Source organism: Hyperolius riggenbachi, chromosome 7 (genome assembly GCF_040937935.1).
Source record: "Hyperolius riggenbachi isolate aHypRig1 chromosome 7, aHypRig1.pri, whole genome shotgun sequence".
NCBI lineage: Eukaryota > Metazoa > Chordata > Amphibia > Anura > Hyperoliidae > Hyperolius > Hyperolius riggenbachi.
The window spans coordinates 277,155,278-277,180,893 of NC_090652.1; the positions used below are offsets into that span (position 1 = coordinate 277,155,278).

A 25,616-nucleotide genomic window follows, 5' to 3' on the forward strand; every position below is an offset into this window, starting at 1 on the left:
GGGATCGATTCGATCGATTCGATTATTTCCAACATGTTCGATTGTGTTTCGATGGATACAGCCGTCGATTTTGCATACTTAATATGCAAAATCAACGGCTGTATCCATCGAAACACGATCAAACATGTTGGAAATAATCAAATCGATCGAATCGATCCCGCGAATCGCGCAGGAAATCGCAACGTGTGTACCCAGCATTAGAGGCAGAGGATCAGCAGGAGGGCCTGGCAACTGGCATTGCTTAGATGGAAATAAATATGGCAGCCTCCGTATCCCTCTCACTTCAGTTGTCCTTTAACTGCTCAATAACAGAGACACCATTCCATTCTGAGCATAACATGCGTATGCAAGCTCTTTAGTAAGGGAATTGTATTTTGCACTTGGCTTGGGGTTAGGTTGTTTCTTTATTTTTTCTTTAACCACTTCAGGACCACAGTGCTAACCCCCCCCCCCCATAGCACCTCCCCCCCCCCAAAGAGTAGGCTATTTTTTTTACTAAAAGGGCCACTGCAGGTTTATGGCCAAGCTGCAGGGCCGCACAACACAGCACACTAGTGATTCCCCTCCCCCTTTTCACCCCACCTAAATATAAATATTTATAGTCTTCTTTTATTTAAAAAAAAAACACATTTCTGCTGCCTCCCCCAGCCAGCCCTCCTTTCCCCAGCCAGCCGATCGCTCTTTTGTGCCCCATGGGGATAGCCATGTCACACGGCTGTCCCCTGTACAGCACTGCTGCTGATCGCAGCGCTGTACTTACAGGAAAGACGGCAGCGATCGCCACTCGGAGACTGAAGGCCGGGTGGAGCTCCGCCCCCTAAGCAGGAGATGCGCACACAGCCTGCATGCGATCTCCTGCAAACTGCAGCCCCAGGACTTGACGCCAATTGGCGTTAGGCGGTCCTGGGGCTGCCACCGCGGCCATGCACGTCGGCGTGGAGCGGTCTTCAGGTAGTTAAGGGGGAAGTAGGGGGGAACAATTTACCCTGGCAGTTTGTTTATGCTAAGCTTCAGAGGGGGAGCTAATTTTTAGCAGCAGGGAGATTTAAAGGAAAACTGAAGTGAGAAGAATATGGAGGCCGAGCGCTTTCATTACAGCGCAGGAGATTTGGGCGCCGCCACCATAGGCTGTAATAGGAATTGCAGCTATAGCAGCGCACACAGAGTAACTCCGGCGCTGTCAGAAGACGTAGCTGAAGTTACTTTTAAAACACAATAATTCGGCCTCCAGTAATTGCTGGAAGCCAAATTAATTCATTCCCCACCATCCATGGCGGCCTTGAGGGGGAATAGTAATTAACACGGCTGGGAACTTGTGCAGAAGCAGGATCAGCCATATACCGGCTGTGTCCTGCGCCCAAGTCTCCCGGCGCCGATTTTATATGTATCCATGGAGGCTGCCATATTTATTTCCTTTTTAAGAAATACCAGTTGCCTGGCAGCCCTGCTGATCTATTTGGCTGAAGTAGTATCTGAATAACACCAGAAACAAGCATGTAGCTTGGCAGATCTGACTATATTGTCAGAAACACCTGATCTGCATATGCTTGTTCAGGGTCTATGACTAATGCTAGGTACACACCGTACAATTTTGTGTTAGATAGATGGCTTGATAGATACATTTCCGACATGTCCGATCTTAATCTCAATCGTTTTTCTGATCGATTTCTCATAGAAGTGAATGGAAATAGATAAGAAAAGATAACAGAATTGAACCCAAAATTGATCGGAAAATCCAATCGGAGATCGATCGGATAGAAAATCGACTGAAAATACGCATCGTGTGTACCCAGTATAAGAGTATCAGGCCCGTATTCAATTCATTTTTTCACCTGAGTTTTCTCCAAGGAGATCATTTTCATCTTCTCTTTAAACTAAAGTTTCAGCATTTTACAATTTAAAAAGTACCCAAAAATTGGTGAAAAGGCACCAACAAATTTATTTTGAGTATTTTCTTGCTTGTTGGGGGCTCAAAATGCACTTTATTGTAAGTTATAAAAAAAATACCACCTAGGAGAAAACTAAGGAGAAAAAGTTAATTGCATATGGGCCTCAGAGGCAGAGGAGAGGATCAGCAGGCTAGCCAGGCAACTGGTATTGCTTAAAAGGAAATAAATATTGCAGCAGGGCCGGATGTACCATAAGGCACTATAGGCACGTGCCTACAGGCGCCTGATGATGGAAAGGCGCCTCACTTCCCTCCCGGACTGCCTCTCTCCTTCCCTATGCAGAGTCCTCATGAGAGTGTAAATAAGAGGTTGCTCATCCGGGTCTCAGCATTCCACTGACGAGATCTCCCATCAGTCAGGGGCACCTCTAGCTATTTAGCATGGAGGGTACTTTGGGTTCCTAATACTTAAGGGGCACCTGTAGCTACCTATGGCGGGCAAGGGAAGTAAGGGAGAAATTACAGCTGGGACATCCAGCACACTTGTGGTGTAGTTCGGTGGGTGTTTGTAGGTTTGTGGAGGGTGAAGCCTAGGGTGCCAGGACATCTGTGCCTATAGGCACCTGTGATGTAAATCCGGCCTGTATGGCAGCCTCCATTTAACCTTTAGGTTAGGTTCAGTAAATTCAAACAGGAATTAACAGCAAAGGCTGACAGTTTACTGCAACACTGACTACCTGTGCCACAAATGCCCCATGCCGAGGTGTTGCAGATGAAATTACAAGGGGGGAAATTTAGGTGGATGTGTAGGCTCCAGAAAGTAAGGTTACTATGACGCTGTATTGTATTCAGCAGAAGACCTCTACCAAAATGTATCATCAGCTGCACGTCAGTGATTTAACCCTAACGTGCAGTTTACGTCCAATTTATTTGGAGGCTTGCAAGTGCTCCAGGCCAATTTATTTTAGCACATTTTTTCTTATTTTTCACATTTCCCTGCTTCTAATTAGTACTGCTGCAATGCATATTTATGGGCACTTGTCACTAGGGGGCAGTGTGAGACAATAACAGAGGACTTCTGCTTTCAGTTTCTATATTTTCTGCTAATACAGAGAGAGATCAAAGCATTCCAAGGATTTACAGCACAAGGAGTTCTGCCGACTGAGGCCAAAAGCAGTGCACTTATCTCAAACGAGATAACTCTGTTGAAGGTGCTAATGGGTTAAAAACTCAGTAGTCTGCTGAAAATCATACACACATTCCAGTAGTTCTCATTCTTACTAGGATTTCTTTTGAAAATAAACACATGATCACCTACCTGTTCCGATAGCGGGCAGTGCCAAACTGGTGAACCCCTCTTCATGGCATTTAAGAAGAATCCTGTCTATGGAAGGTTCATAATCAGGCACACTGGTGGGTCCAATGATGTGCATGATGTGTTCAGCTTTAAGGCTTCCACCACTAGTGACTGCAATCCCATCATTTCCTATCGAACCTGGGAAATAAAGAAACATTTTCATGACAAAAATACATCACAAGGTTATTTTGTTTCCTGTAGCATTTTGGTGAGAGGGCTGAGCTTTTGGTCCTTTGTAGGCCCTTACACACTCATGGGAGTTCTTTTTCACCATGAGCTTGCTGGGCAATCTGTAACTCTGCGGGTTTGAAGTCCTACCACATAGAGCCACAATAATCCATGCCATGCACTGATGAGGATCAAACAATCCGAAACAGTGTATATGCATGTTGGATTATTGAGGCTCTGTACAATTAACAAGCGGACACATCACTGCATTAAAGCGGATCTGGAGGTGTGTTTAGCTATCAGGGACAACAAAGGACAATTTTCATATTCAGCAGTGGTGCATCGTGGGAAACATCATATGCTCACTCCAACCTGAATGATCTTAAAGGACACCCGAGGCGAAAATAAACGAATGAAATAAACAATTGTATCTATCTACCGTCTCCTAAAAATGACTTTTTAAGATATTCCAGTTTTATTTTATGTTTAAATCTACTTTTTAAGTTGTAACTGTTTTTGCTCAATGACATATTAATTGAAGTATGCCAGAGCTAAAATTTATGAACTATGGACCCCTTTTTTTATATAGGAAATCTTTGCGCTGCCTCACAGTCCACTCATGAGCAAAAGTCCTTCACCAATTGTCCAGCAGCTAGACTTCCACTCGTCTTCACATCCAGTGATCCTCAAAAAAGAACAGAAACACAACGATCATCGCATAGACTATTAGTCCAAACAGGATCCTCCACCAACTAGGCCCCGTGTGATTTTTAGAGGTTAACACCTTCCTCCTGTGCTCCAACCACCCGAAGGAACCGCCCTCACCTTTGGTCGTAGCTGCCCAGACCTCACAGACAGCCCACAGCGCATAAGGTAACCACCAGGTCCTGGTTATAACTTGCTTCTCCTTACTTCCAACACTCACAGTAATTCCAGATTCAGATCACAATAAAACAAAAATTATCATTGCGTAGGCTGCTACACATAGATTTCCAGGGGGGACCTGTCCCACACTAATTACACCGTGTTTATGACTCTATTGGGGCCACCACTTTACTCAAAGGTGATCCACCACCTTCCAGGACCAAGCTCACCTTTGATAACGGCTGCCCCTCTCACAGACAGCTGTCTAGCTTGTTGGTGAGCGATCCTCACACAGTGCTTAGCCAGTGTGTGGTCCTCCAGAACATTCAGTGTATGCACAGCGCACTGCAACTAAACAGGCTCATATAGTGTAAAATCATTTAATAAGATCAGTTAAAACAGCGAGTACTACTCACAAGCGTAAAAAGTTACAGGCATATCATAAAACAATCCTGAGGACGTCTCCTCTGCACACTGCTGCCGTCTGACCGCTTAGCCACGCCCTACGCGTTTCGTCTCAATGACTCATCATTTATCTTTTATCTCTTTCCTGCTCTCAGAAGCCATTTTCTGCTAGGAAAGTGTTTATAGTTGGAATTTCTTAACAGTGAGGGTCACACTGTAGTCACTTCGTGTCCGAGTCAGGACTGAGTCAGCCACTTACATACCTGATATTTTTTTTTTTTTAAACCAAAATAAACGTTTATTGGGAGGATTTAACGTCATATACAAGGCAAGAGTCGGGCATCCAGTTGTAAACAAATAGGCATCATAGTAACAGTAGTACATAGGTATTCACGTATAGAAGTACAAGGGATCTAATTACAAGATCCAGATAAGTACATATGGCATAAATACTGTATCTGTTGTCTCAGCGTTCATAATCATAGACATATTTTTAAGTTGTATTACAGGAAGCCTACTTCGCAACACTAAATCACCGATTTTCCCATCTGTCCCATATTAAATGAAATTTCTTTTGTGCTCCCCTGTGTGCATATACAAGCTTTTTGTAGGGTAATGCAGTGCTGATACGTTTAATCCAATTGTCATATGAGGGTGGCGTGGGCGCAAGCCATCTACACGCCACCTCTTGTCTACCTGTAAATAGCACTTCTGTCAGAAATGATTTAAGAGCATTGTCTAATGCTTCATCTTGTATGACTCCAAGGAGGCACAATTACATACCTGATATTTAACTCTTTCAGGCAGAGAAAGAAAAAAAGGAACACAGCCTAGTTATTTGTTTGCCAGGCACTGTACTTATCCATGTGTATCTCATCGTGTCACATGTCACCTCGGTTATCCTTTAAATACCTTCTGTTTTAAGAAGGCAGACTTTTGTTTTCCATAGCATTTTAGTAAGAGGGCTTTTTGGTCCTTTGTAGCTTGCTCGGTACTCTTATTATATAAACAATGGGAAAAATAGAAAAGGCATGGGCACAAGAAATTGTATAGTATTGCGGCTCCAGCTATTAATAACAATGAACCGATTACTTTGCCTAAAGCTATGCATGTACTTTGCAGTGTTTTTTTTATCAATTAGCTATTAGATACTATTATTCCAGGGATTTTAGACCAATCAATTTTTTGCAGGTTAGGGAGAAATCCATCGTTTACCGGATCAAGTGACTGTTGAGTAGTATATAGCCTGGAGCTATATCCAATCTTGCTGCTCTGCCACCTGGCAAATCAAACTGTTTCATTAATTGGCAAGGGGTCCTTTGGATACCCAGCCCATTTATAAGCACTCTACTGTCCACCTTAATAGATAGACTCCACCCCCTTACTCAATGACCTCTGGTTAGAACTGTGCAGTAAGATGCAATACAGAGTATACAGTGTATATTGGCTTGTCACTTGTCCCTCAGAGGCGTTCACAATCTAATCCCTACCATAGTCATATGTCTATGTATGTATCGTGTAGTGTATGCATCGCAGTCTTGTCAATTTAGGGGGAAGCCTATTAACTTATATGTATGTTTTTGGCATGTGGGAGGAAACCACAGTGCCTGGAGGAAACCCACAAAGACATAGGGAGCAGTGCTGCTTATCTGGATTCTGGATATCCGGGTAACCCGGATATCTGACCATTTTTCAGCTATCAGATTCGGATTCTGATTTCTGTAGAAATCCGGATAGCTATCTGCAGGTATTTGGCCGCATAACGCGGATATCCGCAGATATCCGGATTTGAAATACTGTAACTAAGGAGATGACGTCCTGGAGCCAATCAGAGGTTAAACTATTGTTAAATTGTTAATTAGCTTGATTTATTTCATTGTGTGACAGTCAGAGTGTGTGCTCCAGTGCTGCTGGCCTAGCAAGGGCTGTACACAGTGATAAACAAAGCTGTTTAGTGATTAACCCCTTCACTCTCGCTACACTATTGTTAAATCGTTAATTAGCTTGATGTCATTGTGTAACAGTCAGAGTGTGTGCTACAGGGCTGCTGCAGCTGCTATGTGTCTGTGTGTGTGCTGTGCACAGACCAGACCAGCTGCTGCCTGCTGGCCAGCTATTAGCCTTAGCTAGTTACAGTATAGCTTAGTTTAGGGATTAGGGGATAGGAGAATTACTGTGTTATTGTGTAGTTAGTACTGTAGTACTGCAGTCAGTGCTAGTAGTTGTTAGAGTAGTAGTACTACTGTGTTAGCTTTCTACAGAACTGTTGTGCTGTGAGCAGTGCCAGTGTGACAGTTAGTGTGCACTAGCGTCTTCTCCTCTGCTGTCTGACTGTCACTCGGCACTTGGCATGTGGCACTTGGCACGTGGTACTTGTCACTTGGAACATGTCACTTGCCAAGTGCCACGTGCCACGTGCTGAGTGACAGTCAGACAGCAGAGGAGAAGACACTAGTGCACACTAACTGTCACACTGGCACTGCTCACAGCACAACAGTTCTGTAGTAAGCTAACACAGTAGTACTACTACTCTAACAACTACTAGCACTGACTGCAGTACTACAAGTGCCACGTGACACGTTCCAAGTGCCACGTCCGGCATGCTCCTGGCACACGTTACACCTGCTGCTGCTGCATTGCCCTGCTCCTGCTGCCTGTGCTGCTCACACCGCCAGGGTGCCACAGGCTACTGCTGCTGTGCTGATACCACCTATATTTAATCCAAAACACAATTGCTGCGTAATTTTTTTTGTCCCAGTTGTGCGGTTGGACTTTGTACACAATGTGGGCTGCACGACGCTGTCTGGAACCTAGGCCTGATGTTAATTGACAGCCATTTTTTTTTGGGGGGGGGGGGGATTTTAAGTCCCCACATCATCAATTAGTGTTCCCCTTTAAAAATAATGATGCTACATGTCTCATTTACCCTAAAAACGTTTTTAAAGCAATTTAAGGCTAATTTCACACCAGGACGTTGCGTTAGAGGGGGCGTTAAGGTCGCATAACGTCCCCCTAACGGAACGCCTGGTGGTGCTAGATCTGGACGTCAGAGTGAGCCGCGTTGTGCAGCTCCCTCTGGCGTCAGTGATGCTGTGATGCGCACTCTTGTGCGCATGCGGCATCACGTGGTCCCGCCGGCCAATCGCCGCACAGAGCGGCTGCTCCAGGAAGTAAACACTGCACGTCATAACGTGCAGTGCATATTAATTAGCCATGTGCCTGGCCGCTCTCCGCTCCTCCCCAACATTACTGAGCATGTGCAAGCAGTCTAACGCGGCTCAGCCGCGTCCAAAGTACTGCATGCAGTACGTTGTCTTGTGACGCAGCGTTACAATGTAACGCAACGTCCGCACTGTGAACAGCCCCATTGATTTTTCATTACTGTGCGGTGGGCTGCGTTACAGGCTGCTCTAACGTGCGCCTGTAACGTCCCACTGTGAAACCAGCCTAAAGGAAAACTTAAGGCAACTATAAAAAATGAGATTTACTCACCTGGGGCTCCCCTCAGCCCCCAGCAGCTATTGCGGCCAGTTGGTCGCAATAGCAGCATAGGGGGCGATATACAGGCTGGGAACGCGAAGAATCACTCGCGTTCCCATGCCTGTCGGCCGGTGACGGCCAAACCGGAAGTGTTCGCCGGCGGGTGCAGGAGCATCTGAGCGGGGCTGCGAGGGGACCGATCGGCTGCTGGGGGCTGAGGGGAGCCCCAGGTGAGTAAATCTCATTTTTTATAGTTGCCTTAAGTTTTCCTTTAAAGGCCACTTTCGGTTTTTCTATCCAGATATCCGAATTTGCCCGGATACCCCGGATACTGAGGTCGGATATCCGATTCGGATCAGAAAATTTTGAACTCGGATATCCGACCCGGATCGGATATCTGGGTATCTGGATCCAATACGGATTTTGAAAAGGGGCATCTGAGCAGCACTGATAGGGAGAACATACAACCTCCTTGCAGATAGTGCCCTGGCTGGGATTCAAATCGGTGACCCAGTGCTGCAAGGTGAGAGCTCTAACCACTACGCCATCATGCTCTTAAAAAGGAACTCTTTAAAAGCATATAAATATGGCAGCCTCCTTATCACTCTTACCTCAGGTTCACTTTAAGGAATTATCATTTATAGGGAGAAAGTTAGCATGTCAGGAAACATAATCAGCAACCTCCACACTGCACTCACTACAGATTTATGTTAAATACTGTATTATCCTCTGCTATCGGTGCATCTTAGATTACATAGTTTTGATTTACCAATCCTCCTGCATTCCTCGTTAACCGTGTCACCAGCAGCGGAAAGTATGGCTCCAGAAACACCTGCATTATGGGAAAACAAAATACATACATTAAAGGTAACTCCTTGGCTAATATAACAGATAAAAAGTAAGCTTTACGTAACTGGCATTTGGCAGTAGCAATCATTTGTAGATTTATTTTGTGTATTGAAGATTTATTTATAGAATATTGATAGTAAAGTATTAATGCAATTTCCATTGTTTTAACAATTTTACGGTTTAGGCTGTACATGAATTTGGGTTACTAATAAACTTTAGATACCTGGTTAATTTTCCCTTTTCATTAATGTGTTGCTCCTGTGCCCACAACGCATCCTGTGAATGCATGTTTTCTGTTCAGATTGGCTCCACCCATACATAAAGACTATCTCTGGGGTTTAGAAGGACCAAACACATTACTTAGCAATGGTGGGTCTTGGAAGGTATGAAGTGGCGAGCAAATGTTTGCTGTTTGCATTTTTCATGTATTTTTGGTGCGTGTTGTGTTCGTGTTTATTATTTTCCCTAATCAATGCAGTAAAATACCGTACAGTTAGTCCCCGACTTACGAACACCTGACTTACGATTGACCCGCCGATACAAACAGCATGGAATCTGTGTTTCCATGGACTTGTAGTTTCAAATTGGACAAGGGGGGGGGGGGGGGGACACTGGAGGCACAGAGGAGGTACAGGGGACAGAGATGGCACAATGTTCTGACTTAAGAACAGATTCAGGTTAAGAATGAACCTACAGTCCCTATCTTGTTCATTAACCGGGACTACCTGTATCATATTAACCACTTCAACCTATCTGGATGACTATAGTCGTCCAGATAGGCGCTGCTTAAGTCTGTCTGGATGCATATACACGTCCAGTGTTTGAGCGGGGAGGTGTGTGCACATGTGCGCTTTGAGCCCCGCTTTAACCCAGTGGAATTTCCATGTCGGCGGTTCAGGAAGAGATGCAAAGCTTCCCTGAACCAATTGCAGTGGCTGTAATGAATGGACATGACCCCAATGAGGGACCATGTCCATTCATATGAACATAATGTAACCACAAAAAAAATAAAATAATGAAACACGTCCTGTTGTTTCTAGCATCATCTAGTGGCGAAAAGTTAAATTACAGGCACCACACACATAATACTGCATGTATGTGATGAGGGTATATTACTGTTATTTTAGTACATGAGGGTTTACCTTCATGTGTGGTTTTATTTCCAAATAATATATTGTCGCCATACATTGTACTAGGGACATCATTTAAATGTTGTGATAGCCAGGACCAATGGGCAAATAAAATGGGTCGGTTTTATTTATAGTAGCATTACTTATTTTAGAACTATAGGGGGTGGAATTGGAGAAATAGTGTATTATTTCTTTTTTTTTCTTGTATTTGCCTATAAAATACATAGAAAATAAAGTAATTACTGAAAACAAGTATCACCCACAAAAAGCCTAGTTTGTGGCGAAAAAAACAAGGTATAGATCATTCACGTGGGGGAAGCAGTGATAAAGTTATGGCCAAATGAATAGAAGGAGCACTAACAGGTAAAAATGTCTTTTGGCAGGTAAAATGGCCTGTAGGCTGAAGTGGTAAAAAAAAGCATCAAAACCGCATTCCTCTGCATTTCCATTGAGATAGATTACGTGCGTTTTAAATGAATTTTTGAAAATTATGCAGCACGTTGTGTGTTTTCAAAAACGCACCATGTTAAACACACAAATATGTGCGTTTCCATAGTGTAATGGATAATGACTCTGCCTCTAAAACAGGGGACCTGGGTTCGAATCTCGGCTCTTCCTGTTCAGTAAACCAGCACCTATTCACTAAGGAGTCCTTGTGCTAGACTCCCTAGCACTGCTACTGTCTATAGAGCGTGCCCTAGAGGCTGCAGCTCACATGCTTTAAGTCCACCAGGAGAAAATCATGATATACTGTAAATGTTATTAGTCTTCTGTCTTGCCTTGTCTAATTAGCAGCAAAAACGCTTGATGAAATGGTTGAAAAACTGAGGGCAACTTACTGCTGAAAAATACAGGCAGATTTTGAGTACCTGTATATCCATCAGGCACTAATATCAGAGAGGTGCCTCATCAGGTCTAACATCCTTCTGTAGATAACAAGGGCCTATAAAGCATGGCCAACATTATAAAGATCTAGCTGCGGTGAAAAGAAGAACAAGGGTTCATGCAACAGATCATATGAGCCCCACAGAGCTATGATCAAAGCATGATGATGCTTGATGGTGATAGACAAACTGCAGAGATAGAAGAAAGAACTAGCAACATTCATAAACTGCATGCAAGTGTACCAGAGGATTGCTGCTATTTTCATTATTAGTATTTACCACAATTCTGATTCAAACTCTGGTTTGTCAAATTCAAAATGCAGTCCACAGCTTGGTCCGTAATGTCACCTTTTATTAACTCTATTGTTTTTCCAAAGGCTGTAAAGTGAGGGTAATTGGCCTAAATGAAAACAGAAAATAACAGAAAAATAATTTACCGTATTTTTTGCCACATAAGACGCTCCAGAATATAAGACGTACCTAGGTTTAAAGGGCAAAAACCAGGGAAAAAAATACATATACTAAACCTGGTTTGTCCATGTTCCAAGAGCATCTTGAAGAAGTTCTCCCCCAGTTGGTGTCCTCCTATGTCCCCTTCTGTTCTCCCAGAAGTCCCCTTCTGTCCTCCCAGATGTCCACATTCTGTCCCCAGGTGTTCCCGCTATCTCCCATGTGTGCATGTTTCTTCCCATGTCCCTGCAATCTCTGTTGTGTCCCCGCTATCTTCCCATGTCCCTGCTTCTCTCTCCATGTCCCCGGTACTTGCACGTGTCCCTTGCCCGATGTTTAAATGTATACAGTGTAGCGCTAATGTATCCCCGCTATCTTCGCCGTGTCCCACACTACTAGCATCTGTCCCTGCATGATGTTAAATGTATAAAGTGTAGCGCTGCTGCAGACTCTTACCTCTCCGGCAGCACCCGTGGGGATAGCCGACCTCTTCACTGCCGCACTTCTTTATCTAGCGTTGGCTTGTACTGCTGACGCGTCTGTACAAGACGCGTTCACTAGAGCGAAAAGTGCGGCGGTAAAGAGGTTGGCTAACTCCGTGGGCGTTGCTGGAGAGGTAAGAGTCTGCCGCAATGCTACACTTTATACATTTAACATCATACAGGGACTCATGCTAGTAGCAGGGGACACGGTGGAGATAGCAGGGGACACGGCAGAGATAGCGGGGGACACGGCAGCGCTACACTGTATACATTTAAACATCGAGCAAGGGACACGTGCAAGTAGCAGGGACATGGGAGAGAGAAGCAGGGACACGGGAAGATAGCAGGGACATGGCAGAGATAGCGGGAACATGGGAAGAAACATGGATACATGGGAGATAGTGGGGACAGAGCGGGCACACAGGCAGGGAATCCCCGACGTGGCAGCGGTTCCTATCGGCAGGCGTTCAGAAGTCGGGGATTCCCTGCCTTTGCCGTATAAGACGCAGGGACTTTTTCTCCCCATTTTTGGGGGAGGAAAAGTGCATCTTATATGGCAGAAAATACGGTAATCACTTGATGCCAGACGGGTAGAAGACTAAAAGACTCTTTGCCAAGCACTTGTACTGAGAGGCTGTTAAGATTCATTTGAAAATTCAAAATCAATTGAGTACACAAACAAATAAAATTACAATCTTTTAAGTTCAAGTACATTCTTAGTTCTAAACGTAACATTTTTATGTGCTTGTAGTGTTAAACTTCCTCCCTCACTGAGCTGCGTTTTATTGGCCAAATGTCCCCATTACTGGTCATGTGACATGTAAATCAGAATAAGGCTAGGTCCGCACTACGCTAGATGCACAACGGTGTGTTCACAAGATATCTTTGAGCCTCGGGAGCTGTGTCCGTTCACTCATTCACATTACTCATGGTTGTGCATTCGGACTGCCACTGCTGGCACCATTTGGATCACCGCCCACTCAGCTCTACTGCAGGTGATGAGTGCAGACGTAAAGATCAGAGCCCTGGCAGAAGCATCAGACTCCTATTGGATTGCAACAGACCACTAAGAATCTTCCATCAAACCAGGAAGTATTCACATTGGTCCATCACTCAGTCAGTCAATGAGAATCCTTCCTGGTTTAAGGGAGGATTCCCATTGGTCTGTTGTAATCCAATGGGGTGATTCTGCTGGGGATTTAATCTGTAAACTGAGTGGTGGCAGCAGTGGTGGTGGAACATTCAGAAGATGAATGAAGACAAGGTGACAGAAGACAGGTGAGTCAGGAACATACTGTACATACTTGAGTATAAGCCGAGTTTATGGGACCAAAAAAAGTGGCCCAAACGTGGGGGTCTCGGCCCATACTCAAGTCACAGCTACAGTATGTATGAGACAAGACTACACAGAGTATATAGAAACTAGACTGTAATAGACGAGCTGAAGATGAATGCTGTCGCGTGGACCAGTGAGTGAACGTTCTTCTCTGCAAGGCTCTGCATATGCTACGACGGCACATGCAGGGAGACGAGACAGAACCTCTCCCCTTCATAATTCTAGATGGAGTGGGGGGTGTTGCAACCTGTGCTGACACTAATTCTTGGTGGTAGATGGGGGCTTATTCTCTATGTAGGCAATGGTAGGAAAATATTGTGCACTGTCAACTGTTATTGGTTTTGAGCGGGGGAGGGGGCTTATTACACTGCTACTGATACTGGGTGGGGGCTGGGAATAGTAAGTGCACTTTGTCTGGCACTGATTCTGGTTGAGGTAGTATTTGAATTCAGTTGAACACTGATTCATATTGCCTACTGTACTTATGTTATTTGTAGGACATGCCTGTATGATGTTACCTTGGGGATGAGTAAAAAGAATCAGGAATAGCAGACTTGTGACCTCCTAGACCAAAGTAATGGAGGATGGTATGAGAGACTAGAGCTATGATTAGCGAGCAAAGGTGCTGAATTTTCTACCCTCGGCTTATAGATGGATCAATCATTTTTTTCTAGTTTTTTAAGGCAAAAGCTGGGGGTGGCTTTTACTCAGGTCGGTTTATACTCGAGTATATACAGTATGCGGAAAAAGTGTAGTGAGAATGGACTCTCTTTTGTCTTTTTCCATAGAATAACCATGCAGTGCGACCATTCATTGAAGCATATTTTACAATGAAAGTATGACTGCACTGCAGCTCCTGCATCTTCCAGACAGGTCCCGCCGCGCCTCAACGCTCCGTGATAGTACCCCCATAGGACTATTACTGCTTCTGTGACGGGATGCAGAGATTTTGTGCAACGCAAAGCGAGGAGGTAAGTGTGAAAGGGGCCTAAATGAGAAGCTCTTTTTTAAGTTTTAGAAAGTATGTTTAAAATTAAAGAAACTTCCATTTATCTATCTACCTGGTAGTTTTGAAAGAACTTTAAGTATTCGTCGTAAACACTCTGCTCTAGCACCACCAGGACAATTTTTGAAATGATGGTCATGATGGATGGATCAGTCATATAATCTTCAATCCCTTTTATGATTGACTTTATTGAGGTTTGAGGATCAAGATTATCAGCTCCTGTAAAAAAAAGAAAGGATAGGCATAAAATGAGCAAAATATTAATAACATAATCGCAAAATGAACTGGTTACAACCATTGCTGCTGCTGCTATTCCTGTTCCAGATATTAGATGCCACCAGTAGAATCCTACAGACGGCATCCAACTCCTTGAACAAGAAGCATATCAGCCAGACAAGAAGGGCCACACGTTTGTGGTGTCACAACCAGGTGTCATAGCCATCATGGGTGTTTGGTTCTCCTCCCACCCACTAGCAGAGTATTTGCGAAGTGGAGCTATGTGTCTATATTTACCCAATCCCGCTATATTTGGCACCTCCTCTTCCTCCCGACAGCCAAGGCCATTTGCTCTTTGCTGCATACATTGCTCTGGATCATGTGACAACACGAGTAGTGTATGTATGCAGAGCAGGTAGCTTAGGCTGCCGGGAGAAAGAGGAGACATGAGGCGGGATTCTGGGAGGGGTTGGAGGGCGGGGGCCTGAGATCATTTTGTTTGCAGGGCAGTCCAGGTATTTCATGAAGCTCCTTTGAGCATCAGTTTCCCTTTTTTCACATCATGTCCTAATTTTAGCCTCCTCTTTCATATGTAGCAACTCTTTCGTGTTCAGGCGCCCCATTTGGGTTGAAGCCACCCAAGGCCCGTGGCCTTTGTGGCCTTTCCAGAAATCTGGGCCTGCCGGATATCCGTTGCTACGGTCCTGGTCACAACCAAGTAAATATGATAAAATACTGTTACAGGCCTCAAACAAACAACTGAAACAAACCAATAAAGTTTTCCAGTATCTGTAAATATATATCCCTTTACTCAGACAATACTGATAACATCATTTTACTTACAGTAAAAGACCTTTGTCTGCAGTGTAATAATACCGGAGAAGTTTGTTTGTTTATTTTATAATCCTTTGTGAATTGAAGCCTTTGTGAGAAAACCTCCACACTTTACATCTATATTTGCTCTTATGCTTCTAAGTAGGGGCTCTAAGGAGAGCACAAACAATAGAAGGGAAAGGGGTCAACCCTGCCGATGGCGATGAGTACAAGGCCATTATTCAGTGCAACATCTTTGCAGGTATAAGTGCATAATGCCTTCTTCTATCATGGTCCAGCCTACCCTATCAAATGCCTTTTCTTCATCTGTTGAAGGGATCAAGAATAAGCTGGACCTTTGTGCCCCAGTGTACTACATCGAGGGCTTTATTTTAATTAGCTCTGGCATCTCTCTTCCACACATATCCCATTTGGTCTAGACAGGGCCGGATTTGTATTTTTTACCGCCCAAGGCCACTATCGCGAGCCGCCCCCTGATGAACAGCTAGCGTCCTACCACACATACACACTTTTATTGATCCCAGTAATCAATGTATTTAAAGATGCTTATTAACAATGCAATTTTACTGGTTGATCAACCTTCCGATTTATTGGATTGAACAGTGTTGATGGCGCCAATTGACTACAAACGACCAACTGTCAATTGTTTCATCGGTCTGTTTTGTGGATCGATAATATATCTGAAATGATCGGAATGATTAATAATTTTTATTCCATTTATGGGCCAAATCAATACTTTCCACTCTGATAGGTTGAAGATGGTAGAGGGCAGAGTTGGACTCGTGATGAGTGACAGCTCAGGTCACAGACAATAAGCTGCCCATGTTTGCTGCTCCTTCCCTCCCTGAGTTCCAGACACTTGCCCACCTGCTGCAGTTCACATGTTGGCAGGTTGACTGCATGAGTGTGCCAGGCTGCAGCCCGCCCCTGGCTTCCTGGTGCCCTAGGCCATGGCCTATGTGGCCTTGCCTGAAATCCGGCCATGGGTCTAGATGTGCTAATAGCACAGATCCTGGCTAACAGATTGCAAGAGAAAATACCGCAAACAGCTTAACCTCTACATTAATAAGCGAGATTGGCCTATAACTTTTGCACCAGACAGGGTTCTTCCCTTTCATAGCTAACACCGCAATGTATGCCTCCAGGCTTTGTTTCAGAAAAGAAACGCCATCAGGTAGTTTATTCAGAAAGGCTAACAGTGAGAGAAGGCCTTTTAGTAAGTTGAGGTTTAAGGCTTTTTTATTACCAGGCTGAGGTTTAAGGCTTTTTTTTATTACCGGTTCCAATGGCTGGGAAGCTGATGTTCGCCATGTTGTTCTGGTCGCAGGCCTTCAGAGCTTTCTTCACCGATGTCACAATGGTTTGTGGTCTCACATCGATCAGATGAATTATTTTTTGACAATCAAGATTTCCAGCTACTGTGACAACACATCCATCGTTGGGCAATTCCCCTGAGGAGAAACTGAAGTTAGTAGTTCCTACTGTATTTTGGTGAAGCAAATCCTTTTTCAAAGCAGACCTGAAGTTATCAAAAAAATGTTTTAAATAAACACAACCATAAGAATTATATATATAAAAAAAAATAAACACAACCTATTTGAGGTTCTACTTACAAACAGTCATAACCAACTCTTTCTCCCCTACAGAAATCAGTAGTTTAAACTTAGCCATGGAAGCCATTCTCTAGCCTACCATGATTCATCCACACTATGATCACTTATGCCAAGCATGCTTTATGTGTTCTCAGGGATAGCAGAGAAGCGTAAGGGTGAGTACATTAGGAGGCAAGGTGGGAGGATCCTGCAAATTTGGTGTTGCTAGGATGTAAGGGGCCTTTGCTATTAACTGCTAAAGTTGGCGGGAATTGTTTCCCACGATCTGTCATTGACCGGCATTTAAATGTAATTTTTTCTTTGAACTTTTAAAATTGATTTTCTCAAAAAGTATAAGGTCTTTTTGAATTTTTTTCCCTCTTGTTCCCACTGTTCTTCTTAACATTCCCTGCAAATTTGGAGTTTGTGGCATTTAAGGGGGCTTTGCTATTAACCGTTAAAGTCGGCGGCGGTGGCAACATTTCCCCCACTCAGAGGGAGTCTTTAAAATGGATCTTCTCAAAAAGTATAAGGTCTTTTTGAAAACATTTTTTTCCTCTTGTTCCCACTTTTCTTCTTAACATTCCCATTCAAATTTGGTGTTTCTGGCATTTAAGGGGGCTTTGCTATTAACCGTTAAAGTAGTGGCGGTGGAAACATTTCCCACACTCAGCAGGAGAATATTAAAATTGATTTTCTCAAAAAGTATAAGGTCTCTTGTAGTCAGTGACCCCCTCCACGTACCCTGCAAATTTGGTGTTTCTACTATTTAAGTCAGCTTTGCTATTAACCTGTCATAAGACGGCGGCCTGACCGCATTCAGCAAGCGGAACGTGGAGGTTTGTCCGCGTCCGCATCAGCGGCACCATCCACCACATAGTCGCATGCGGAACGTGGAGAAACGTCCGCATCGGCGGTGCGATCCACCATTCGGTCACAGGCCTCTCGGCGTACTTTACGTCGAGGCTGTGGTCCGGTTCTTCCCTCACAGGCCTCAGGGCCTGTCCCACACCAACACTATCTTCAATCCAGTCTCTACCCCGTAGGGGCTGCGCGCGTGTGCAATAAAGCCTTTTATACTCTTAGAAGGAGAGTCAGCTGACCTCAGTAAGGCCCTTGAGCTGTGCTGCAAGGTCCTTGAGCTGTGTTGTGATTGGCTGATTGGCTGGGCGGGCTGTTTGAGCCCAGCACAGTATAAAAGCAGGCATTCTGTCAGTTGCAAGTTGTCTGCAGTAAGCGTTACTTTGTGATAGCCCTCAGACCTTAGCTAGATCCGAGAGAGACAGTCCTAGCTGGAGCAAGGCTCCTGTCTCTCATCAGTCAGTCTTTGTTGTTTTCCTGATTACTGTATATTTGTATGTAACCTGATCTCTGTTATAGTCAGCCAGTCAGTTGATCTAATAGTCAGCCAGATAGTGATCTGACAGTCAGTACCATCGCGGGCCAAGTGCGGCTTGCCGTAACTAGCCCACAACAGTCAGATTTGTTATTTTCCTGATCTGCGACATATATTAGTTTTGCCAATATATTCGCAAGCACTATTGTTATCTGTGCCATTTTCTGATCTCCCGTTGCCGAACCTCTGCTTGTTTATTTCACTACGAGTTCGGCTTTCTGACTTTGTACCTCCGACCTATCTGATTTCCGTTACTGACCTTGGCTAGATTTCTGACTCTGCTCTCTGTTTCACGATTCGGTACTTCGCAGCCAGTTTGTTACCGAACCGTTTCCGTCTGACTTTGCCCCCTTTAGTGGTTCTCCCACTAGAGGTTTTATTCTGCTGAATCCCTCCTTGCGGAGGTCTCAGTGGTTCCCCAGTATATCATTGCTGCTGGGGAACGCGATTCTAGCGTTACGTCATCTAGTCGCAGAATCGCACACACTGCGTTTCTCTTTTAGAGGTAGCCAGTCCTCTTAAAGATATCAGTGTGGTGGGTTTTCCACTGTCATTATACCCGGTATCCAGAGTTACAAATAAATATCCGCATTATTGGTGATTCCGCAGATCACCACATAATCGGATATATCAGCATTATTGGTGATACTGCGGATCACCAACAATCTGAATACTCTGAGTGTGCACCAAACACCACACATTGTTACATAACCATTAATGTCAGCACCATTAAAGTCTATGGGAAAAATGCGAACCCGAACTTTTTTGAAAAAAAATTGCGGTTCGCCTAGAACACGAACAAGTTCGCCCGCGAACCGTTCGGGCCATCTCTAGTTATAATGTGATGCGACAAGGACGACGCACAGGCCAGGTTTAAAACCGGCCTCAAGTAAGCCTACTCAGGATTCTGTTACATAAACCCCTCCATATGTTGAAACACCATTAGCTAGTTACAGGATACAGACCCGGGCATTTGGTATGCATGGTCCTCTGATAGGCCTCAAGGCCGCCTTCAGGTACGACTGATCTCAATATAGTCCCATTATTGGTGCTTTGCTGTAAAAGAGGCACAATAAGGGGAACTCTGCAGCTTCACATGCATGTAAATATTTACACAAATACAATCTCTAAGGCCAAGTGCACACCAGAGCGGTTCGGCTGCGGTTTGCGATCCGCTTGCGGGTGCGGATCCGCTAGGGTAATGTATTTCAATGGGCTGGTGCACACCAGAGCGGGAGGCGTTTTGCAGAAACGCATACTCCTGGGCTGCTGCAGATTTTGGATTGCGGATGCGTTTCTGCCTCAATGTTAAGTATAGGAAAAACGCAAACCGCTCTGAAAAACGGCACTTCAGAGCGGTTTGCCAGGCGTTTTTTGTTACAGTAGCTGTTCAGTAACAGCTTTACTGTAACAATACATGAAATCTACTACACCAAAAACGCTTCACAAAACCGCAAAATGCTAGCTGAAACGCTGCAGAAAAAGAAGAAAAAGCGTTGCAAAATCTGCTAGCATTTTGTGGATTTGCTAGCGGTTTTTGGTGTGCACCAGGCCTACTTCATTTATAACATTTGATGTTAATTGTCTCTTTCCATACTTAAGCGTGCGCATTCTTGCTTTACGGTATCTCCCGCTGCATCCATGATAGCTTTGGAAACACCTAGAAATCAGAAAACAAATTAATGAAAAGTGTGAACTATAGAATGTAAGGAGAGAAAACCAAATCATGTGCCCCACCCCCTAAAAAAACAAATCATGTGCCCCACCCCCTAAACAAACAAATCTTGTGCCCCACCCTCTAAACAAATAATGGGCCCCCACCCCCTAAAAATCAAATCATGTGCCCCCACCCCCTAAAAACAAACATACAATAAAAACATGGCATTTCCTACTACAATAGTTTCCATTAGCCTTGATGAAATCAGAAACTGTAATGGCCACCATATAATATAGCTTTGCACCTCTCCTTACAAAAGGTATTGGAATGCATTGTTCCATTCCCATGCATTTTCCATCTTTAGGATAGGTGTAGGGACAATGGGCTTGAGCACGCTCTCCATTTGTGTCCTACAGATCAATGTATAGTCACCGAGGTGAACCAAAGAGCAGCACCAACCTCCATTGGGAACCTGACTAATTTGATTACATTGATCTGATCACTCCCCCTGTAAAAGTTACTAGGGTATTTTACTCACACCTTTGTTTTCCCTGGAGGGGGCAGAGTAGGAAGCAGACAGTCAGGAGGTGGGCAGAAGTTCAGATGCAGTCAGTCGCTGAGGGGTTTGTGTTGCACTTATATGGCTCTGCATTCAGAGACTCAAGCCTCTGGAGCCTCAGCCTAGCCTTGCTTAGGAGTGATGCTCTAAATTAAAATGTATAGCTCGATATTTCATCAATATCTTACCAAAGTTTTGGTCCAGTGTTGCATTGGTCAAGTTTACGATTACATCTGTCTTCTGAGTTGTGATGTCCCCCTGTTCCAACTTTGCGGACGTGTCACATACTACGATCTCACTCATGATGGCTGCTTCTTCTCCAGTAAGAGGCAGGGGGCTCACTGTAATGACAAAAGCATATCTGAAAGCTACATCACTAATTTAGTTGGAAACAAAAACAAAAAAAAATCTATTAAACTCATGCATCCCCAATAATTCCTGATCTATCTTTTCAATCCCCCACGTCTGCTCTACTTAATTGAAGCACGCCAACCTTTCAACCTCTATGTCTTCTGTCCTCTCCCAAAACCACCCCTCATTCATACTTCCAACCCCCATGTGCTTGTGTCCTCACCCCAACCAACCCTCATCCATTCTTCTAACCTCTATTTCCTCTGTCCTTGCCCCAACCCACCCCTCATCCGTCCATTCAACCCCTATGTCCTTTGTCCTCCTCCCAACTCACCCCTTATCCATCCTGCCAACTCACATATCCTCTGTCCTAGCCCCAAATCCAGCCTTCCAACCCCCATGCCCTATTTCCTTAAAGCCCCATCCAACCTTCAAACCCCAATATCTACGTATCCTCACCCCAATCCACCCCTCACCCATTCTTCCAACCTCTATGTCCTTTGTCCTCCCCCAATCCACCCCTTATCGATCCTTCCAACCCCTATACCCAGGGACAGATTTACCATAAGGCACGTACCTACAGGCGCCTGATGATGGAATGGCGGCTCATGCCTCTTCCCTAGGGCCTCCCTCCTCCTTCCCTATGCAGAGTCCCTAGCAGAGTGTAAATGAGAGGTTACTCACCCTGCTCTCTGCATTCTACTGACGAGATCTCCCTGCAGCTGGGGGAACCACTAGCTACTTAATTCTGAGGGTACCTAAGCAATGCTAAGGGACACCTGTAGCTATGATGAACAGGGGTAGTAAAGGAGAAGTAACAGCTAGACCTGCCAGCACATTTGCAGTGCGGTTCGGCTGGGTTTGTAAGTTCATGGTCTAGGGTGCCAGGATTTCTGTGCCTATAGGCTCCCGTGATGTAAATCCGGGCCTGCCTATACCCTCGTTCTTCAAACCCCCCCCTCCACATCAAACCTTCCAACCCCCATGTCCTCTATCCTCACCCCAACCCACCCCTCATTCTTCAGAGGGATACAGATACATTGCTGGCAACTGTACAGCAATGCATCTATACAGTGTTAGGTCCCCGAACTGTCGCTCTAGGTATTACATCTGATTACTATAACAAGCGACCACGAATCTTAAGATCAAGTATAGGTGACACAAGGGGTTAATTAGTTAGGTAGAGGTTAACACTTCACTAAGGGGGATAAAAACGTTATCATTTACGGTTGGTTTAGAGAGCCGTCTGAACCAGCGGCGATGGCATCTTGCTTAGGCACTGTCAACTGCTTTTCTGCAACGCGAGAAGAGCATTTGGCATCCTTCCTGTGCGCCAACATTTGGCAACCTTCTTTGGCACTTTCTGGCGTTTAGCTGTCGTTGAGATGCGTTTTGACCTCTGTGGGGGGCACGGAAGTGGTAAATGATGAAATGAGAAGACAGGATTGAGTGGTGTTTGCGGGAACGACAGGAGAGGCCGGTACAGATGTTTAAATGGACAGGGCTTGAGCGACGAAAGCTGCAACTGCCGTTTGACGCCCATGTGAACTGGCCCTCATTGTGACGCTGTCACTTTAACCACTTAAGGACCAGGGGCGCTTTTCAGGATCTGCGCTGCTTGGGCTCTGCAGCCCGCAGCACAGATCGTGAATACAGCAGGGCGATCAGACTTACCCCCTTTTTTCCCCACTAGGGGGATGTCCTGCTGGGGGGGTCTGATCGCCGCCGGCTGCCTGCGCTTTGCGGGGGGGAGCTCTTCAAGGCCCCCCTCCGCAGCGTTTTCGGCGCTCCCTGGCTTCCCGTCCCTCCCTCTCCCTCCATGGGCTGCGCAGGACGGATATCCGTCCTGCGCATTGAAGGATAGGCTTCAGCCTATCATATGCCGGCAATCCCCGGCCAATCAGAGGCCGGGGATCGCCGATCTGCCTTACGGCGCTGCTGCTGCCTCCGTGAACTGACATGGAAAGGCCGTTTCCATGCAAAGCCACTTAAGACCTGCCGACACCTATCGGCGTTAGGCGGTCGTTAAGTGGTTAATAAACTTTTTTTTAACTGTTAAACTTTTTTTTATTAATTTTTTTTTATCAATAATCACTGCTATTTACTACAGCAGCAAACATTCACTTTTAAACGCATGCAAGCGAGTTAAGGGGTTAATAATCCTGTCAATACTTTAAAATATATGTGGCGTTCCTTTCACTTTCTGGATAATCCTCCCAATGTGCAGTTACTTTTTCTGAGTAAGTATCACTTAGAACTTGGAAATTCCCACTAGCTGTCATAAAGAAAATATGTATGCTTGTCACGCTAAACCGCATAGTTGGCAGACGACAGCACAGATCATCAAGGGTTATGGACGTTTTGGGGGAATTCATTCCCTGAATATTGATCAAATCTACAGAGAATCTAATGGTGAAATGGATAAGAGTATGAGCACCTTTAGGCTTGGTTCACACATAAATCTGCATGTTTCCGTTTTCAGTTTTCTATCAGTTTTACCGGATTGGACCGGAAATTTACACAATTTATGTGTGAACACAGCCACAGAAACACACTCAAAACTGACAGGACCGGAAATGTACAGATTTATGTGTGAACACATCCATAGACACATACAAAACAGATGGCAACTGTCAAAAACTCACAGGACAGTACTGGAAACGTGTGATACAAGCTTAAAGGGAACCAGAGAGGAAGCACCCTTGTGTATTTTACCATGTATATCAGTAAGAACATTAGAGAAAACACTTACCATGCTGTCTGTTTCGTCCTCACTGCTAAAAGTGTCTGTTATCAGCAGTCACAAGAATCCCAGACTGAGCAATTAAATCTGGCTTTACTGGGAATGATTATTGCTGAGTCATTATAGCAAAGCCACAAGGGGGCAGGCTTGGGCTTGAAATAACACCACAGAAGACAGACTTAGCTATAATCTTTCTGTAGCAAAGCTAGACGGAGCAGCCTGACTTCTCAGTCGGGGGGTTCTTATCAGAGGTGATAACAGTCAGATTACACAGAGAACAATGAAACAAAGGGCAGATTAGGTGTTTACTGTCATGTTCCCACTCATTTATAAGGTAAAATACAAGAGGGTGCTTCATCTCTGGTTCTCTTTAACGCTGGGAACACACGTTAAAGTTTTTTTCATCAGATTTGCTGGCCGATCGATTTTCCGATCGATTCTCCGATCAATTTCCTTTCACTTCTATGAGAAAATCGATCAGAAAAACAATCTAAATATGATCGGACCTGTCAGAAGTTATCTATCAAGCCATCTGCCAAAAAAACTCATGGTGTAGCCCCAGCATAGTTGGCTTATTGTAAACAAACTAAAAAAGATGCAAGCTGAACAAATGCTTATTTTACATAACAAAAAAGCACATCTAAGCTGTACGTTATCACTGATGGTTGGCAGAAAGCTCAGTAAAGGCCCACGGACACGGGCTGACTGATGTCACCTGTTGGGGGAAGGGACTTCGATCCTTCAGGCAACATTGCTGGGCTGTACAGGCACGGAGTCGGCAATACCGCTGACAGACCATGGAGAAGCTGTTGGTGGGGTCTGATCGCTCCACAGTTGTTTATTTTTTTTATAAATATTTATTTTATTTATTTTTAATAAATTTTGCTTTTTTTTTAAAATTTAATTCCCCTGCTCCCTTTCTCCCTCCCCCCGCCAGCCAATCAGGGTGATCAGCTGTCATAGGCTTCAGCCTATGACAGCCGATCACTCCCCAGTCTCAGGAGGGGACAGCCGTGTCAGCAGCAGCGCTGTACATGTAAATACACGGTGATCACGCCATCTAACAGTCTTTCGAGCGGCGATTGCTGCTCGAAGACTGAAGAGGGGGTGGAGCTCCGCCCCCCGAGCATGAGATGCGCGCGCAGCGTGCGCGCAATCTCCTGGAAAATGCAGCCCCAGGACTTGATGCCGATTGGCGTTATGCGGTCCTGGGGCTGCCGCCGCGACCACGCCAATTGGCGTGGGCCGGTCTTTAAGTGGTTAAACTGTTCAGTAAGGGCCCATTTCCACTAGCAGGATGATGCGATGAGCAGCGGGTACTTCCGGTTATCTTACGGAAGTCCGGATGCAGCTTCCTAATAGCGCTAAAGGGAATCGGATGCATGCTCCGAGAATCTACAGCATGCATTTGATTCTTTTCATCGCAAATGAAAATTCACATGCAATGGAAACTATTCCTTTGACTTGCATTGGTTTCAGTTCGGATGCGATGCGTTGCTAGTGGAAACAGGCCCTAAATTATGTGCTAACATGCCCCCTATTTTTCATGAGAATTACGATCCTTGGTAAAATATTGCAAAATACAGCCATTTTATGACCTTATTTACCGCATACGGTAAATTGTGACTAAAATCTACCAGAATAGCAAACTGATTCCCCAAAAAGTCTGGTGGAATTTCAATTGATTTTAAAGAATTAATCGAAAGTATCGATTGTACAGGACAAAAAATCTAGGTGGCGGGGCACAAGCAGTAGGCCATAGCGTTGCACTGCATCGAACAGAGCAATGCTGTCATTCGACTTTTCAATAGATTCCCTGCTGAGCTGTGTGTGGCAGCCGCATCCATAATACTCCTTGTCGTACCTAGTCAGACATCAGGAGCTGAGGAGAATACTCCACTATCACATACCTCTCAAACTTTCTGAGGTAACAAAACAGGACACGGTTCAAGACATGCCCTTGTCACAC

The 25,616-nt window shown here is 44.8% G+C and overlaps 1 protein-coding gene and 1 long non-coding RNA gene across 4 annotated transcripts in view; one reads left to right on the forward strand and one right to left on the reverse strand.

Moving 5' to 3' along the window:
- Window positions 1–25,616, reverse strand: part of LOC137525059 (protein mono-ADP-ribosyltransferase PARP15-like) — a 77,066-nt gene that overhangs the window by 29,067 nt on the left and 22,383 nt on the right. For all 3 annotated transcript variants that reach the window (XM_068245813.1, XM_068245815.1, XM_068245816.1), the window contains 7 exons: window positions 20,742–20,894; window positions 19,935–19,997; window positions 16,627–16,800; window positions 14,355–14,518; window positions 11,305–11,425; window positions 8,932–8,994; window positions 3,207–3,383 (listed from right to left, as the gene is read on the reverse strand). In XM_068245813.1, the coding sequence (XP_068101914.1) occupies window positions 3,207–3,383; window positions 8,932–8,994; window positions 11,305–11,425; window positions 14,355–14,518; window positions 16,627–16,800; window positions 19,935–19,997; window positions 20,742–20,856 (877 nt within the window). In that variant the 5' untranslated portion in view covers window positions 20,857–20,894. The remainder of the gene's footprint in view (window positions 1–3,206; window positions 3,384–8,931; window positions 8,995–11,304; window positions 11,426–14,354; window positions 14,519–16,626; window positions 16,801–19,934; window positions 19,998–20,741; window positions 20,895–25,616) is intronic.
- LOC137525062 (uncharacterized) overlaps window positions 4,036–25,616 on the forward strand; it is an 87,591-nt gene continuing 66,010 nt past the window's right edge. The window contains exons 1-2 of the long non-coding RNA XR_011022854.1: window positions 4,036–4,286; window positions 14,082–14,264. This is a non-coding gene — a long non-coding RNA (uncharacterized lncRNA). The remainder of the gene's footprint in view (window positions 4,287–14,081; window positions 14,265–25,616) is intronic.